Below are 16,985 nucleotides of genomic sequence, written 5' to 3'. Positions count from 1 at the left end.
AAGTCCTGCACAGAAGAGGTGGGAGCACACTTACAGACACACCACGACAGCCAGGAGCAGGACAGTGGGACGCGCCATGTCTTGAAGAGCGTCTCTGAAGGAAATAAAGAGGAAGGCGTCACTCCTGAGCAGTGGGATGGGAACAGAACCTTCTCACTTCTTTTTCTCATGAAGACTGATAAACATGGCTTAAAACACTGATGCATTCACCATATGAAAAGTTCACTACTTATCTAGTATTATTATTATTTTATATTATTATTTTTACTATTATTATTATTATTATTATTATTATTATTATTATTATTATTTATTATTATTATTATTATTATTGTTATTATTGTTATCATTATTATTATTATTATTATTATTATTATTATTATTATTATTATTACTATTATTATTATCATTATTCATATTTTTTGATGCGTTATCACTTCCTTTTCTCGCAAAGACTGGCGTATTTTGATTTGATAAAAGCATTACTAAACAAATTATAGAAAAAATCTTTTTACGTATCCTTTTCCAGTGTACTGTACATGTCATTGCTATCTTGAAATTTTCACGTAGAGGTCAATAAACAGAGCATAGGTCCAAAAGGAAATCAATGGGAGAAAATAACGTCACTGTGATTAACCAAAAGCAGAACTGAATAATCATTCAAATTGGATTTAAATGCAAATCAACTTAAATATTATTTTTTTTTAACATTACATGAATTACATCGCTGTCAACACTATAAGCACTCGCTTTTACAGGAGATTGTATGATAATAAAAATGTGTTTCTTTCAGTCTGCATAGTGACGGGTGTCTGAACAAAACTGGTGGTGAGTTGCAGGCCAGCCAAGGAAGACAGAGGCGTCTCCAGCCTTCCTTGAGCCCAGCACCCCGATCAGAATACCCACCTGCAGACAGTAGAGGACGGGCGTGACTGTGGCGGGAGAGGGTTGTGGGGACTTATTTGTACAGTACGGCACGCGTCATATGGGAGGACAGGAAGTGGTCTTTCCACTCATCCCGAGTTATCATCGACCTGCCATTGGCCAGTCGGTGATAGCGAGGCCTCGGCGGTCTCAGGGTGATAATGACACTCGTGTGGATGAATCAATACACACGGAATCCACTCAAGCCTTCAAGCGCTTATTTCCGTCTAAATCTCTTCAAACTGTGTTGCGTGAATACAAAAACGATAAACCGCTTCTCTTCCGGGACGTGATCAGCAGACGCTTGGCCGAGCACCGCGATGTGTCATGCGGCAGCCTTACCACGGCGATGTACATTCTACCCTCACTTCGCAAGCTAAAATAACTAATGAAATAGAAAGTTATTCCAATAATTAGTGATAATTCCTCTTTCACTGCGAAGTTACAGAACATTCATTCGATCCCACTGATATCAGGGAGTTTGGCAACGGAACTCACCAACCTCTCAGCAACCTGTCTGTTTCGCAACGCGTTCCTCTCCCGCTCTGCATCAACGTGGGATTCCCTGTCCTGTTACCTGGGTCTGCGAGAGGCCGACCCCGGGGAATACCTCGGCACTGCAGCCTGGTTCTTTCCACCTTTCGTATGATGTTAATGGTGACAAAACAAGCAAAATGTGTGGCTCATCAACAATAAATCAGTAAAAATAAATAAATAAATAAATAAATAAATAAATAAAATAATTAATTAATTAATTAATCAATTAATTATTAAATAAATAAATAAGTAAATAAATAAATAAATAAATAACGACAGGACAGGGCCATGAAAAAACAGATGAAAGCATCGCAAAAAAAAAAAAAAAACCTGATCCCATTGTATAAAAGTAAACTAGATATACCCTGTATTATTCGTGGCAACACACACACACACACACACACACACACACACACACACACACACACATACGCGCATTCTCTCACACAGAGAAATAAATGTAACCGAATAAAATTAATAATAATAATAATAATGATAATAATAATAATAATAATAATAATAATAATAATAAAAATAATAATAATAATAATAATAATAATAATGACTATTTTTTCCTCCGTGGGTGAACTCAGCCCCCTGGCTGATGAGGCAGCGAGGCTTATCTCTAGAAGTCAGCTCACCTTGTGATCCGCAGCGAGGGCCGGGCAGCGGTGGGTCACAACCGCCTCACCCAGGACGCGACACTGATGTACTAACAATGTCCTAAACACACCAAGTCTCGCCTTTGATTTGTTGCCACGAGACTTGCGGTTTGAGAATACGAGGTGATCTCAAGATGACTGAAGGTGCCGGAGTGAGAGAGGCGGAGGAGCCACGAGAACACAGACTCCTGGACCAGCTGGAAGTGGAGGCACCGGGAAACTAGAGGCCCGCCACGCTGTGCTTCTCACGACCTGACGCACAACTGGCAACACTGTTATGCAACGCCGCTGTCAGTCACGTTTCGGATTTTTTTATTTCTCAAAACACGGGAAGCACTTGTGAAAATCAAGCTTTATTACAACTTGGGGTAAAATCTTAACTTAGTCATAAAATAAGCTGACCTACATACATAGGCAGTCTGTAGATGCAGGAAGGTAAGTCAACAGGAAACCAGCAAGGGTGTACTGCCAGTCAGCACGGCCTCGCGTGACAATGTTCGTCTCACTGCTGACGGTACCGTGTGTTATGCTACAGTTAAGAGATTCTATTTTATTACACAGTAACATTTACTGATATATAAAATATAGCTTATAATATTTTCACCCGCATCTATATATATATATATATATATATATATATATATATATATATATATATATATATATATATATATATATATATATATATATATATATATATATATATATATATATATATATATATATATATATATATATATATTACATGCTGGCTCTGGCCGATTCCATTTCTAGCGTAAAAACTTGCGCGTCGGCGTCTTCACGGAACCGGAATGGCTCGGCGGCATGACCGGCCAGCAGGTGCTCCCGGCCTTCAGTGTACACTGTTCCTGTGTTCCCGGAGACAGGTGAGCGGCGCCCACACAGCCTCCCCTCACACTCCACGGTTACCTTCGTCACCTGAACCTGGAGTCACCGTTCAATACTTTATTGCTCGACCCATTGCTTGCTTTGGCAGTGTTCTTAAAGTTACTGGTAAATATAAACGGTCTTCGCTCGTATGGCTTCGCGGGACCGTAGAAACTATTTTTAAATGACCAGAGGAGGTAGAGGATGAGGGCAGACAGCACCGCCCCGATGGCCGTCACCACGCAGGACGCCACGAACAAGATGGGCAAGATATTGTTCACCTCCAAACAGCTCAAGTTTGCGTAAGACTTTGTCCTCCGCCAAGACGGGCCTCGCTGCTCGCACAGGCACGTCGTGATGTTGAGCAGCACGCCTTGGTCGAGGCCCACCGTTACGCTCTCCAGGGTCACGGTCTCAAACTCCAAGGCGGCGTCTACGTCATCGTTCTCGTACAACGCCGAGTCTGACCAGCCCGCGCCGCTGCCCTCGCTCTCGTCCTCGTCGTCCTCTATTCCGGGCAGGGCCTCGGTGGCGGGCGCGGCGAGGCTGTGATCGGGGTGGGCGAGGGTGGAGTGCTCAGTGTGACACGTCATGGCGGCCAGCTGGGTGAGGTGCAGCGCCGTGAAGATGCACACACACAGGCAGGTCACCACGCTGATGCAGCACAGTGCCACCAGCACGCCCTGAAAAGTACCACGTCCACACTGTGAACATTGTCCTCTCTGGTGACCGGAAATAACTATTCTTACCTACACACATTGCCATGGTGCTAACATTGCCCACTTCCATTCAGAAGTTGCACATTGATAAAAGTAATGTACAGTTTGTATGATTATAACAATAATGCTGATGGTAACTAAAGTAAGAGTTCAGTCTCATCTTTGGCCTCACACTTTCCTGGAATCTTTACCGCCAAGACAACCACACACCTACATTTGATACACGTTCTTAATTTGGTTGACAATAACTAACAATGAAGTCTCACTATTGCAACAAACATTCTAGTGCCCGGAACACGGAGGAGGGCGTGGGGGAAAGTCTCTCACCTTGATGACGCTGCCAAGTGTGCTGTGGCGGCGCCTCTGGAAGCAACTGATGAGGATGGCGCCACACACCCCCGCCAGGAACACCTGAATTACCAACACAAAGATAAAAACTGGTCCAGTTCCGTCCGCGTCCCACACAAACACATTCCCTTGTGTGGCCGCAGGGAAACCAACATTCCTGAGCTAAGCATCCGCCGTATACTCACTATATAACCTCAAATTAGTTTCTTGATTGACTCAACCAAATCCGGGCCTGACAGTGAGCCATTACCTGTGTTCAAAGTGTGGGCTTATTCACCGTACATTAACGGCAGCCACACCCCCCACCTGTCGCCCGCCAGGCCAGGCAGGTTCAGCTGGGCTCCGTGTTGGACGGGAATGGTTTAGCACTCATAAACTTGCCCAAGGTCTCAAATGTTGCTCATCAAATGTTAGGTTCCCTAAATAAGAATAATTTCTGTCCTTGAAACTTCCACAAAAGTTATCCTTGATTCCTACCACGCGGATCCAAACCCTTAAGATAGTAGATTTCTTCACCTAATGGTCGGGGGAAGCCAGAAGCACCCGAGATAGCCTCAACCTGAATAATATTAATTCCATTAACATCACCACCACCTGATGGTCTGCGTGATGTGATGGGGGGAAACTGTGTGATTCTCTGAGTTAAATTCCTATCTTTCTCAACTAGATTCTTACTTAGATGGAACTGATGGTAAAAAAATAGTGTTTTGTGTTGATCTAGAGAGAGAGAGAGAGAGAGAGAGAGAGAGAGAGAGAGAGAGAGAGAGAGAGAGAGAGAGAGAGAGAGAGAGAGAGTGTGTGTGTATTCATGCGTGTACACCTACAAATATCTGCATGTGTGTGTGTGTGTGTGTGTGTGTGTGTGTGTGTACGTAAGCAACTATGCAACGGGATACAAGGAGTGGAGGTGGGCTGGGGAGCAGGTGTCCTCGCCGCCCCTGCAGCCGTGGGCGTCGGGCTGCAGCTCCTGGGACGGGCGAGGCGGGTGGGGGAGGGAAGAAGGGGAGAGAGTAGCAGGGGAGATGGGGGATGCGTCGCCTCTCATGCCCAATAGTGGATGAGTGCGTGTGTTCTGAGTACGTTGATGAGGCGTAGGTAGGTCTGAACGGGGATGAGAACCGTGAATTGAAGGAGCGAATGAAGGAAAAGAAGCAAAATGTCATGGCACAGGAGGAGGATGAGGAGGAAGAGGAGGAGGAGGGGGAGGAGGAGCAGGAGCAGGAAAATTGCGTGGACGAGTATGTGAAGGCCGACTCATGTAGTCCCTCCCTAATATGGCGGATAGCACTGTGTGTGTGTGTGTGTGTGTGTGTGTGTGTTAATCACGGTGCTTCGTTCTGAGTGCTATGGCGAGACAAGAATGGGTCTATTACTGGTGATGCGTGTGTGTTGTGCTGAGTGCTGAGTGTGTCTGAGACGTCGAGTGTTTCAGGAGTGTTTCAGGAGCTTAGTATGCTGTTGGTGTTGCGTGAGGCGCGGTAAAGGAAGAGGAGGAGGAGGAGGAGGAGGAGGGAAACAGAATTACATAGGAATACAAAGGAACATTAGATTACATAGGAATACACAGGAAGAACAAATATAACGAGGAGGAAGAGAAAGAGGAGGAGGAAAAGGAGAAGGGAAATATAGAATCTGGAAACAGAATTACATAGGAATACAAAGGAACATTAGAATGATTACATAGGAATACTCAGGAAGAACAAATATAAATAGGAAGAAGAGAAAGAGGAGGAGGAGGAGGAGGAGGAGGAGGAGGAGGAGGAGGAGGAGGAAGAGGAGGAAGGAAATATAGAATCACACAAGTATACAAATGAAAAATAAATATAAAAAGAAGGGGAGGATGAGGAGGAGAGAGAAATACATAATTATATAGGAATACAAAGGAAAAAAATACAAAGAGGAGAGGAGGAGGAGGAGGAGGAGGAGGAGGAGGATGGCGTGACCTGGAGCCCGCAGCGGAAAGGGGTCAGGAAATGCATGCAAGGCGCGTTCCTTTTACTGCTTCATCTATTTTTCCCTTTACCTGTCTTCAAGTCACCTGCTTTGTTTTGTTTTGTCTCTCTCCCTCTCTACACTGTAACTAATCAGGCTGTCTCTCACACCTGGCGACGCGAATCTAACTTAACCTATCAAAAATTAAGACTCTCTCTCTCTCTCTCTCTCTCTCTCTCTCTCTCTCTCGTGTGCGTGATTCAGCCTTACTCTTCCACACACCAAAAGCGGCGGCAGCTTACCGGGACGCCTGCATAGTGGGGGACCTCTCTGAACTTGAGAATGGGCGCCCACATCAAGAACCAGGCCGCCAGCGTCACGCCCATCACGCCCACCAGGATCTGCGCCGTCACCACCAGCACGCCCGCACGACCAAGGCTATTGGGGGCCCACCGCCGGTCACGTACTGCTGCTGTAAGATACGACTTGGTGAGACTCGAGAAGAAAAGGATAAAAGGTACCCGCCTCAATTTGATCAGATGAGGCACCCCGATCGTATTATCTGCTTGACCTGTGTCCTGTTATGGGTGTGCGGTAATATATACTGCATAATACATTTCTCTCCCAGCCTTAGCAGGTCCCACGGGTATTATATGCTAGAGTTGTCCGTAAAAGGGCCCGGCACAGAGCAAGATATGCCTATTAAGGGTCAAGAAGAGGAGAGGAAGAGAGGAGGATGAAGCCGCCTCGCCCGCTACTTCTTGTGTGCCGGTGGTTGGTATTACAGTCCCTCCCTCTTTGCCTTCCTCGCTTCACTGCCCGGAGCAACTTCCCTCGGGCTGGGTTTTGGCCGAGGGATGATGGCTCTTGCTGTGTGTGTGTGTGAGAGTACGCGACCCATCCACCCAAGCACCAAGCCCAGCCCACCACTGCCATCAGACAAATGGAGGGAGTCACATCCGGCCCGCACCGTCTCCTCCTCTGCTCAGACCTCGTATCCTTCCCCGGGCCACAATTAACGCCCCGCCCCCTGACGCAGCCCACATCTCGCCGCCCCGCACACCGCATCAAGCCGGACGCTGGAATGCCACGGTCGGGGTCAGGGGCGTGAGGGAGCGAGACTGCCTGGGGGGGGAAAGGCACGAGTCACTTCCGCTCTCGTCTGATCAGCTGTTGTCATCATCACGGAATGCACAATGACGTCACTCCACCAAGGCTTTCAGGTGCTGTGTGTGTGTGTGTGTGTGTGGAAACTGAAGCCAAGGTAAAGGAGATGGTTGCAGTACTGGCAGTGGCGGTGGTGGTGGTGGTGATGATGGTGAAAGATCAGATAGTGTACTAGACGATCACAAACAGCCTCGTAAGGATTAAAAGGTCTGCTAGCTACTGTTTAGTTTGTTCTTCGTTCATGTTCCTTGGTGGTGGTGGTGGAGCGTGAGGAGCATCATTTCTAATATTGCTGTTTTTACCCAACAAGGAAAACATTCTGGAGAAATTCGATTAATTACTACTTATCCTCTCGAGTTACATCTCTCTCTCTCTCTCTCTCTCTCTCTCTCTCTCTCTCTCTCTGGCTGTTATCTTATGCCATCTACAGCCTGATATTAGTCTCTCGCACAAACCTTCACTTGCCAAACCATTTTGCTTCAGATTACACAGTTTGGTTAAGTTAGGCATTATTATTTGACTGTAAAAGTGTAACCGCTCACTTGTTCTTTGCGGGCGTGGTTCGAGCTTGTGCCCGAGATCTCGCTTCAGCCCTGCACAAGTTCGAAACATTGCCTTTCATCCACTTTGGTCGCATCCCGCCTACTGCTGCAGAACGGACCACTGCTAATCGAGTCACAATGGTCCATGACTGCCCTGGCAACCTACTGTTCTGCCTCTGTTTGATTGCCAGACTGCCTCCTAACCGCGTCCAGTTTCTGTTTCTTCTCCAACAATATTTATACCATTATTCCTCCTCACTCTACTCGTATACTTTACTCTCTGCGCTGACATATCCTACTGTACTGTCTGTTTTATTACCATACTGCCTGCCAACCTCGTCCAGTGTCTGTTCCTTCTCTAAGTGTCCGTTTCTCCTCCAACAATAATATATAATTATCCCTCCTCACTCTATACTTGTTATCACGTTTCGTCTCAGGCGTATCTATTTCCCTTCGTGGTAGATGGTCGCTCTCATAAGCCTACAGACACTGGGGTTCTACAGGTTTCTATCTTGTTACCCAATCTCTTAATTAATTCCCTTTTTATTCTTGTCTGTATTATTCATGAGCGACCTCACTTTCGTGCTACCTTTCTCAGTATAATTAAACACACGACCTTCTCTGCGGGAACTAAATAACTCTAGAATAGCAAGGGACTGATTCCTTCATTAATTTTTTTTTTTTTTTTCATTTTTAAGATCTCGAGGTTCTCATGGTTTCAAACAATAAATTTTTGTATCAACACAGTATTCCACAAACCATTCTGAGAACATTCAACTATTTGATCTTCACTGATCATTCCTTGGTTGTCTTTCACTAAGAATCTTAATAAGGAATCTCGAATCTCTACTTTTGCTAAATTTGGATCTATGAAGTTAAATTCCTGTGTTGTCTACGCCAATTTTTTTTGTCTCCCAAATGTGACTCTTCGCAGGGGCCTCTTCCACCAAGTTTGGAGTACGCTTCTTATATATGTGCTGTGTGTGGGTGGGAGGGGAAGGCGAAGAGGAAGGGAGCAGGCCTTCCAAATAGGGTACAGACACGAGCTATTCGTCTCATCAATTTCCTTCCTTTCGCTGACAGTCTTCAGTTCTTCACCGTCACCAGCGCCGCTTTTTCTTATTGTCTTCTATACCACAGTTTTCACGTTTAGTGCTCTTCTCAAGATGCTAAGTGAATGACTCACCCGCCGGCCCGTTCCTCCTACACTGCTGCACAAAACTTTCTACTTCATCCCTATTACGTCCATCAAATCCATGTTAGTGTTAACCAGGATCATGACGCCTTAACCGCCCTCTGGAATACTGTCTTGTAAACGGCGGTGAGGAGCTGAGATAAACGCTGAATGAGGGCCTGAAAGGATGAATGCGTGTAAGGAACTTAGTGCCTGTGAAGAGAATCGTGTCTTGGCAAAGACGAATGTGTCAGGAGAAGGCTGTGCCGCGGTAAAGTAGCGGGGAGGACCTCCTAGCCAAGCTGCCTGTGGAGGAGTGGGTGGCGGGCTGCGGGTCCACCGTCAAGTCACCTGTGCCTGAGGTCAGAAGGCAAGCCACAAACGTAATTAAAACTGCGACCTCTGACTGCAACCCGACACGAGACTCCTCACGAGGCACTGTGGGTTGTGGGTCACCACAGTCACCACTATTCCAGCCTTCCTCTCTCGTTCCTGTCCCTCTGACCACCATCACCATCATCACCATCACCACAACCACCGTAATACAGGCAGGAACCCTCCACTGACACCATCACACGCCCGCTAAATGTGGATTCAGATAGTGTGTATTCCCTAAGTGAGTGTGTACACACGGCAGCAGCTGAGTTGTCTAAGCCTACTGTTGTAAAGCTGTGTACACTGCAGCTGAGTTGTGTGCACTACGAGAGAATTGTGTACACAGCAAACACAAGTGTTACACACCACGCCCCACGTGACAACCACCTGCCAGCCCAGCCTCCTCCACGGCCGAGTCAACACACGAGGGTCCAGGTCAGCCCGGGGCAGAGTGCGGCCTCATCGCCAGCACCGCCACGACTTTCGGAACGAGAAGGGAAACGGGGTGGTAGGAGGCAAGGTAGCGGGTAAGGCACGGTGCAGGCAGGCCAGGGTACGGCGAGGTGCGCTGGGCACAAGGGTATTGCGAGCCTCTGCAAGTATAAATGTATCAGAGATGTTACAGAGCCAAGCCGACCGCCAACAGCTGATCAGTATGCGGGGCGCGTCTTGCTGCCCTTAGGAGACTCCGTCCTCCGCGCCTGGCTTCGGCCTCAGCACCGCTCCCTGACCCTGAGCCACTCCCGCTGGCCACACCACCCTGCCTGAGACTCCCAAGCCCCGCCACACCATGGTCCCGTCACAGGACAAGGACTGGGGGTGCTTGGCAGCGGACTGGGAGGGAGTGGGGAGAGGCTGCAGGGAGGGACACAGTGGGTTGAGACGCACGCGGGTTGCTTCCTGGAGTCGCCTGGAGGTCCTTGTTGCCCCCACCGCCACCGTGAGATGAATCCCGGCCCTGACTCATCCCCTCCCTGCCAGCCTACCCTTCCCTGCCCTTGCCTTCCCTGCTCACTACCTTCATCACGGCACCCAAACACCTCCTCACCCCTCCTCACTCATATCCCACTCAACACTCCTACCCCATTGCTCGCGTCCCTCTCACGCCATCCTTGTCCCTTCACACCATAGACCCCAAGTTCACACACAGCCTCCTCATCCCTCACTAATCCCTTGACTCACATCGCCTCACACCCACAGCCCACTCACCCTTCATCTCTTACCTCACATCCTCCTAACCCTTGCTGTTACGGTGCGTTTTAATCCATCAATCAACTCCCTCGCCCCTTAACCTTGGCCCGTCGCACCCTCCCTCACCCGCAACCCACAACGCCCTTATCCCTTAGTTTCAGTGTCAATTAAAATATGCTTTATTCCATTTACCCGCAGTATTAGTCTTCATTTAGCTTCATTAAGAGGTCTCCAGCTCGTCGTCCTTCCCTGAATTAGTGGTGACCGAGTGCCCGTTACTGCCTCCGCGGATTTCGTCACGAGACGGGGATCGGGGCGCCCTGGAACTCAAACGGCCTTGCTCTTTTTGACGTTCTGATATACTGTCTCTTTTAGGGCGTTGCTCGTTTTCTATGGTTTGTTTTGTCATATCTTGTGTTCTTATACTATACTGTCCGTTTTGCAGCGGAATTTATTTTCTACAGTTAGTTTGTCGTATCTTTTAGGTGCTCTGATTCTACACAGTCTCTGTTGGAGCGGCACTTGTGTTTTACTGTGTTTTTTTTTGGCATATCTTTTTCGGTGGTGTGATAGCAAACTGTCCCTTTTGGAGACGGCATTAATTTTCTAAGCTTCGTTTTATAATCTGCGATCTCTCACTTTGCCATGAATAAGAAGGAAAAAAAAAAAAAATCCCCATTGATGTAAACGGAGTGACCTTATGAGATTCTACTGGAGGACATCAAGGGAGACAGAATTGATACAGACCCCTGTCTACGACTTGAACCGTTTAAAAGAGGAGTATCAAGACATTTCAGGGAGTAAATAAGCCTTTCTTTTAGAGCTTTTACCTATTTGTTTTTTTTGGGGGGGAAGCGGCAACATGAGCACGTTTTTTCATTTTTTTTTATTTTTAATTTTTCCTTGGCCCGTCTCCCTAAAAAAAAAAAAAAAACAGTCCCACCAGTGTGCAAATACGGATTTGAAAAACTACCAAAAATACAAGATTAGAAAGGCAATCAAACAATTGTTCAGACAAAGCTTTAGTGCGTGTAAAGAATGTGAAGCAGCAAACTACTAATTAAGCCATCAGAGTGACAACCACCATCACACTCATTGCAGATTTGAGGAAAAGACGCTAATTATATCTGAGAGGAAGAAAAGACCAAAATGAAAATGACCACACATCCAGTCGCCGTACCGTTATAAAAAGACCACAACCTGCTATTAAAGGGCCGCACACCATAGTTACGGGACCACACACCATTATCAAGGGCGCACGTGCACCATTATTAAGCTCCGGCACAACAAGACTTCGCCTCCGAGTGACGCAACTAAACATGTGTCACTTTGTTAACCCCAACGTACAATTTCCAGACCCACGGGATTGCTGTGTTCAGTCGTCTATAAGCTACCACGTCCGGTTTGCCTCCTGCCTCTCTATACTCCTGCTGTCTTATTTAGGAGTGTATCTCAGCGAGGCGTATGGTAAGAGGGGATCTGATTGTTTAAATAGTACAGGGGATACAACAAGGATGACATAAGCAAAGTTTTAAGAATCAGTAATTAGGATAGGACAAGAAATAATGGGTTCAAGGTTAGTAAAGTTGTACTTAAGGAGATGGGAGGGAACCGAGTCCAAACAGAGTGGTAAATGAATGGTATAGACTCAGTATTCAGGTTGTTAGTGCCGAGGCATCCGGGAGTTTTGAAAGATTAGAGAAATTTATCGATGGGAATGATAAATTAAATAGGCAGGTCTGTGTTATGCAAGGACTGCCACGTGTACGCCTGACAGCTTCTTGCATATTCCCTTATTTTTTCAATGTTCTTTGGCTTTCAACTCTCGATCCCAAATCAGCAATACTCCCTTATATATATATATATATATATATATATATATATATATATATATATATATATATATATATATATATATATATATATATATATATATATATATATATATATATATATATATATATATATATATATATATACATACATAATATATATATATATATATATATATATATATATATATATATATATATATATATATATATGCACACACACACACGCACACACACACACACAAAGGAGGAAGACCCAAGGGTAAAAAAGTATATATATATATATATATATATATATATATATATATATATATATATATATATATATATATATATATATATATATATATATATATATATATATATATATATATATATATATATATATATATATATATATATATATATATATATATACTATATATATATATATATATATATATATATATATATATATATATATATATATATATATATATATATATATATATATATATATATATATATATATATATATATATATATATATATATATATATATATATATATATATATATATATATATATGCACACACACACACACACACACACACAAAGGAGGAAGACCCAAGGGTAAAAAAGTCCCGCTGACAGTCTCTTCCATAAAATAAAGTGAACACTAAAGATGAACCAAATCAGGTTTGTGGATGCCTTGACACTCGTCTCTCAAACAAGGTCAAGTCGTAGGAGGGCGGGAATGCAGACGGAGGCAGAGAGTTCCAGAGTGAAACAGTAAAGGGGGTGAAAGAGAGAAGGCATTGTTTTATCCTTTTTTACTTGTAGACTCTGGAAGATTCATATTCGTATACGAGTAAGTTGATGGCTTTAACTTGCCAATAAGGTGACAGTAAATAGATTATATACTTTGTATTCTCATCGGTAATATGTGCACAAACTAAGACCGAATTCATCAAAGCACTTACAAGTACTCTAGTTTACTTCACTCTTGACGCAACCGTAGCTTCAGTGGTAAGCAATCTCCCTCTCAATGGTATACACGCATGTAGTTGTATACAATCCTATATTTTTTCTTCGCATATCGTTATGAAACGTATGCGTAGACGTATAATATCGGAGTAAATGCTTCGTCACCTCTTGCGTGCGCACGTACACACACACACACACACACACACACACACACACACACACACACACACACACACACACACACACACACACAGGTGTGAGGTGGCAGAACGCGCTGACGCGCCCAGAGATAAATATGGAGAGAGAGAGAGAGAGAGAGAGAGAGAGAGAGAGAGAGAGAGAGAGAGAGAGAGAGGAGCGAGGTGGGAAATGTGAGTGGGCGCGGCGGCCGGTCTGGGCGGGAGGAGTGAGGCTCTGCCCCGCGGGGAGGGCGGGAGGCACGAGGCGTAATGGAGGGCGGCTGGTAATTTAGTTCGTATCACGGCGAGTCAGTGGTTCTCTGCTGAGGGAAGGAGAGATAAAAAGGGTTCGATATGGCAGAACCGCGTGCACCTCCGCCAGTATGACTTGATCTGTCCATTCTGTCCCTAGGAGGTGACGGGCTGTGGATGGGCGGTGTCCTTGAGGGCTGGATCATCACCATACTTTAATCTCCTGCGAGTGGTGGACGCAGTGGCCTGGGCGGAGAGGCGAGTGACAGGCCTGTCTGGCGAAGAGGCGCCGCCGCCTCCTCATTTCAGCGTGGTGAGGCCGAGGCGTGAGAGATCGACTGAAAAAGTAAAGTCTTGGTTGCAGACTCTGTCTTTACTAAATAACTGTGTCTGTGTTTTCAGTTTCCGCTTCAAGGGAAAACATGCAGTGTCTGGCATGGAGGGAATCTTGACAGAAAGACTTCCTGTCAGACTCCTGCTGCAGGGCACAGCCAGAGGGGCTCCCGCTGCCCGGCAGGTCACGTCACGTCAGTCATCGTTGCCCAGGCCGCCGCTCACTCCGCCCCGAGGGCGTAGCGCAGCCTCCGGCGGGAACGCGTCTTTAGCTCCATACATCTGTGCTGTGAGCACGTGAGTCCCGTGCCGAGAAAGACGGAAGCGACCCATTACAAGCATCCTCCCGGCCAGGCCTGCGCCACCTACCGCCACCTGCCGCCCATTATTCCCGACACAACAACTTCCACCAAACAGCAATAATCAGGTTAGTGGCTCATCCGTCACCTCGCCGCATTCACGGTGGCGAGGTGCGCCGCATGACCAGTTTAATGTCTGTGATATACAGACTGCCAGGAAAGCATTCAGGAAAATAATTAATCTTGTTCTTGTGGCTGACACGCAGCCTCCTGACCACAGGCGCCTCCCCTCCCTGCCACCACCACCACCTCTCCTAGGGTTACATTTCACCTCCACACTCGCCCTGTCTACAAAACGTCCCGAAGATCCTGGTCCCCTCAACGTGCCACATCCTGCATGGGTGGAGGTGTGTGGGAGTGGCACTGTTCCGGTCAGCGGGTGGCGACGCTCGGCCATGACCCTCGCCAAGGGACGGGCGTCACCACCACCAGTGTTACTGCCTCGCGCCTGCCTCGCCTGCCTCGTCAGCACGGGGTCACGCTGACGCATTCACTCCCAGCCAGAAAGGCGGGTCGTGAGAAGCGACATGCACTCATAACAAAGAGATCTGTGTCAAGAGGTGCGGCGTTAGTGATGCGCACTTGCTTCCCAGCTTTGATCCAACACAGCCATCAAGACGACAAAAGACTCGCCAGATCAAGATATACGAGTTTCCCAACATCTCGCCACACAAAGGATCAGGAAGCGATGGCCCAGCACACGCCGCTCCTGGGGACAGGGTGCGGGGGAGGCGAAGCAGGGCAGGGCAGTGTTGCGTTTCTCGGCACTGTGCTGGGTGTCGGCTCTTGGGGATAATCTACCTCCAGGGAGCAAGATTGGAAGGAGATAGACCAGCAATGAGCCAGCGGTGGAGGGCGAAGGGGCAGAGGGGCGGAGGAGTGGAAGGAGCGTAGGAGCGAGGCGGTGGAGGGTTGGAGGGCAAAAGAGGAGGGGTGGAAGGATGGAGGGGTCGGCGGTGGCGTGTTAATTGGCTAGCGGGACGAGGATCAGAGGGAGAGACCGCTGAGGGGACGTGGCTCTGTGGCAGGTTGGTGAAGCCCAGACATCTGGCGCCGTGGGGCATCCACCTCCACCACCACCATTACCGTCACAGGGATCACCACCATTCCTCGCAAAGTCCCCACAACAACCTCTGATGCCACCACCACCACCTCTACAGCAGCGACACGCCGTAAATTGACATCACCTGGACAGCCATGAGCACACGGCATCTAGTCCGGCCACCTTGGCCCTGCCTGGGAACAAGAGCACCACCACCACCAGCACCACCACACCAGGACTAGAACAATCAATTTGAAGCTACAACGCCGGAAATCGGTGCTTAAGGCAGTAATTCTGAGCATCGGTGAATTAATAGCTTAGCGTTGATGGTGGCTGGGGAAGCGGGTTGGTTCGAATCCTGCAGCCACAGCACTCAATATTTATCTTTAAGACCCATTCATGCTCGTAAAAAAATATGAGAACAGCCTCAGGGATGCAGGGGAACGACGCATAATCACACACACACACACACACACACACACACACACACCTAGCATATTAAAAGGGAGAGAGAGAGAGAAAGAAAAAAGATTGATATTCATTGAGGAGGAGGAAGAGGAGGAGGAGGAGGAGAAGGAAGAGGAAGAGGCTGTTGTCTACCGGGAGTGTCGAGTGTCGGCGTGCGGCACAGGCGAGGTGATGCCGGGCCGCGGCGTCGATTGCTATCTGGAAACGAGACGTGATGAGTGATGCAGCGGCTGGGATCGGCTGGCTTGGGGCGGCCTTCCTCTGGCCTGCCCAAGACCTTCCCCTCATCAGTCCCTATCAGCTGCTGGCCCCCACATGACCACCGGGGTTATGTGTGTGTGTAAGGAGGAGGAGGAGGAGGAGGAGGAGGGGGAGGAGGAGGAGAGAGAGAGAGAGAGAGAGAGAGAGAGAGAGAGAGAGAGAGAGAGAGAGAGAGAGAGAGAGAGAGAGAGAGAGAGAGAGACTGACTGACAGAATGTTTTTATTCACAAATTGTTACAGGTTTGTGAATAAGACTGGTTGTTCCGAGAGAGAGAGAGAGAGAGAGAGAGAGAGAGAGAGAGAGAGAGAGAGAGAGAGAGAGAGAGAGACAGAGAGAGAGAGAGAGAGAGAGGGAGCAGAGTACTATGTAAAACCCTGCGGTCTCTTCCTGCCACAATAATCTCGGTTCGTCTGACGTATCGGCGGTCTGCGGCCAGCGGGGAGCCTGTCGGCGGCGGGAGTTTGAGAGATGGTGGCACCGCGCTGCTGCCTCACGTAATGCCCTATTCGCGATGCAATCTCCTTCATTGGCCACAGAACACTCTAGTGCCTGGCCCGAGCGTGAAGGGTCCCAGCGCCAGTATCTCCTCAAATCTGACGACTCACTTCCTGGCATTATTACTCGTGCAGGAAGAATGAGAACTCACGTCGTACCAGTGACATCACGTCGCCCTCTTTTCAAACACACACATGACTTCAGAACGTGCGAGAGCTCCAATCCTACTCCAGCAGTCCTGCACCACCACCACGAGACTCAAGCCTTTGTCGAGTGGCATGGAGTAGAGCGGTGTGAATTGCGACATTATGCAGACAAAACATTACAAGGACAACAGG

The 16,985-nt window shown here is 47.3% G+C and overlaps 1 protein-coding gene across 7 annotated transcripts in view; it reads right to left on the bottom strand.

Moving 5' to 3' along the window:
- LOC135114255 (uncharacterized) overlaps positions 1-16,985 on the bottom strand; it is a 72,055-nt gene that overhangs the window by 905 nt on the left and 54,165 nt on the right. For 6 of the 7 annotated variants that reach the window (XM_064030092.1, XM_064030095.1, XM_064030091.1 and 3 more), the window contains 5 exons: positions 6,313-6,482; positions 4,058-4,141; positions 2,869-3,694; positions 2,103-2,652; positions 35-94 (listed from right to left, as the gene is read on the bottom strand). In XM_064030092.1, coding sequence (XP_063886162.1) covers positions 3,059-3,694; positions 4,058-4,141; positions 6,313-6,482 — 890 coding nt within the window. In that variant the 3' untranslated portion in view covers positions 35-94; positions 2,103-2,652; positions 2,869-3,058. The remainder of the gene's footprint in view (positions 1-34; positions 95-2,102; positions 2,653-2,868; positions 3,695-4,057; positions 4,142-6,312; positions 6,483-16,985) is intronic. The other variant, XM_064030096.1, reaches the window with a different exon arrangement.

Source organism: Scylla paramamosain, chromosome 27 (assembly GCF_035594125.1).
Source record: "Scylla paramamosain isolate STU-SP2022 chromosome 27, ASM3559412v1, whole genome shotgun sequence".
NCBI lineage: Eukaryota > Metazoa > Arthropoda > Malacostraca > Decapoda > Portunidae > Scylla > Scylla paramamosain.
This window is presented reverse-complemented; position numbering and strand designations above follow the sequence as displayed.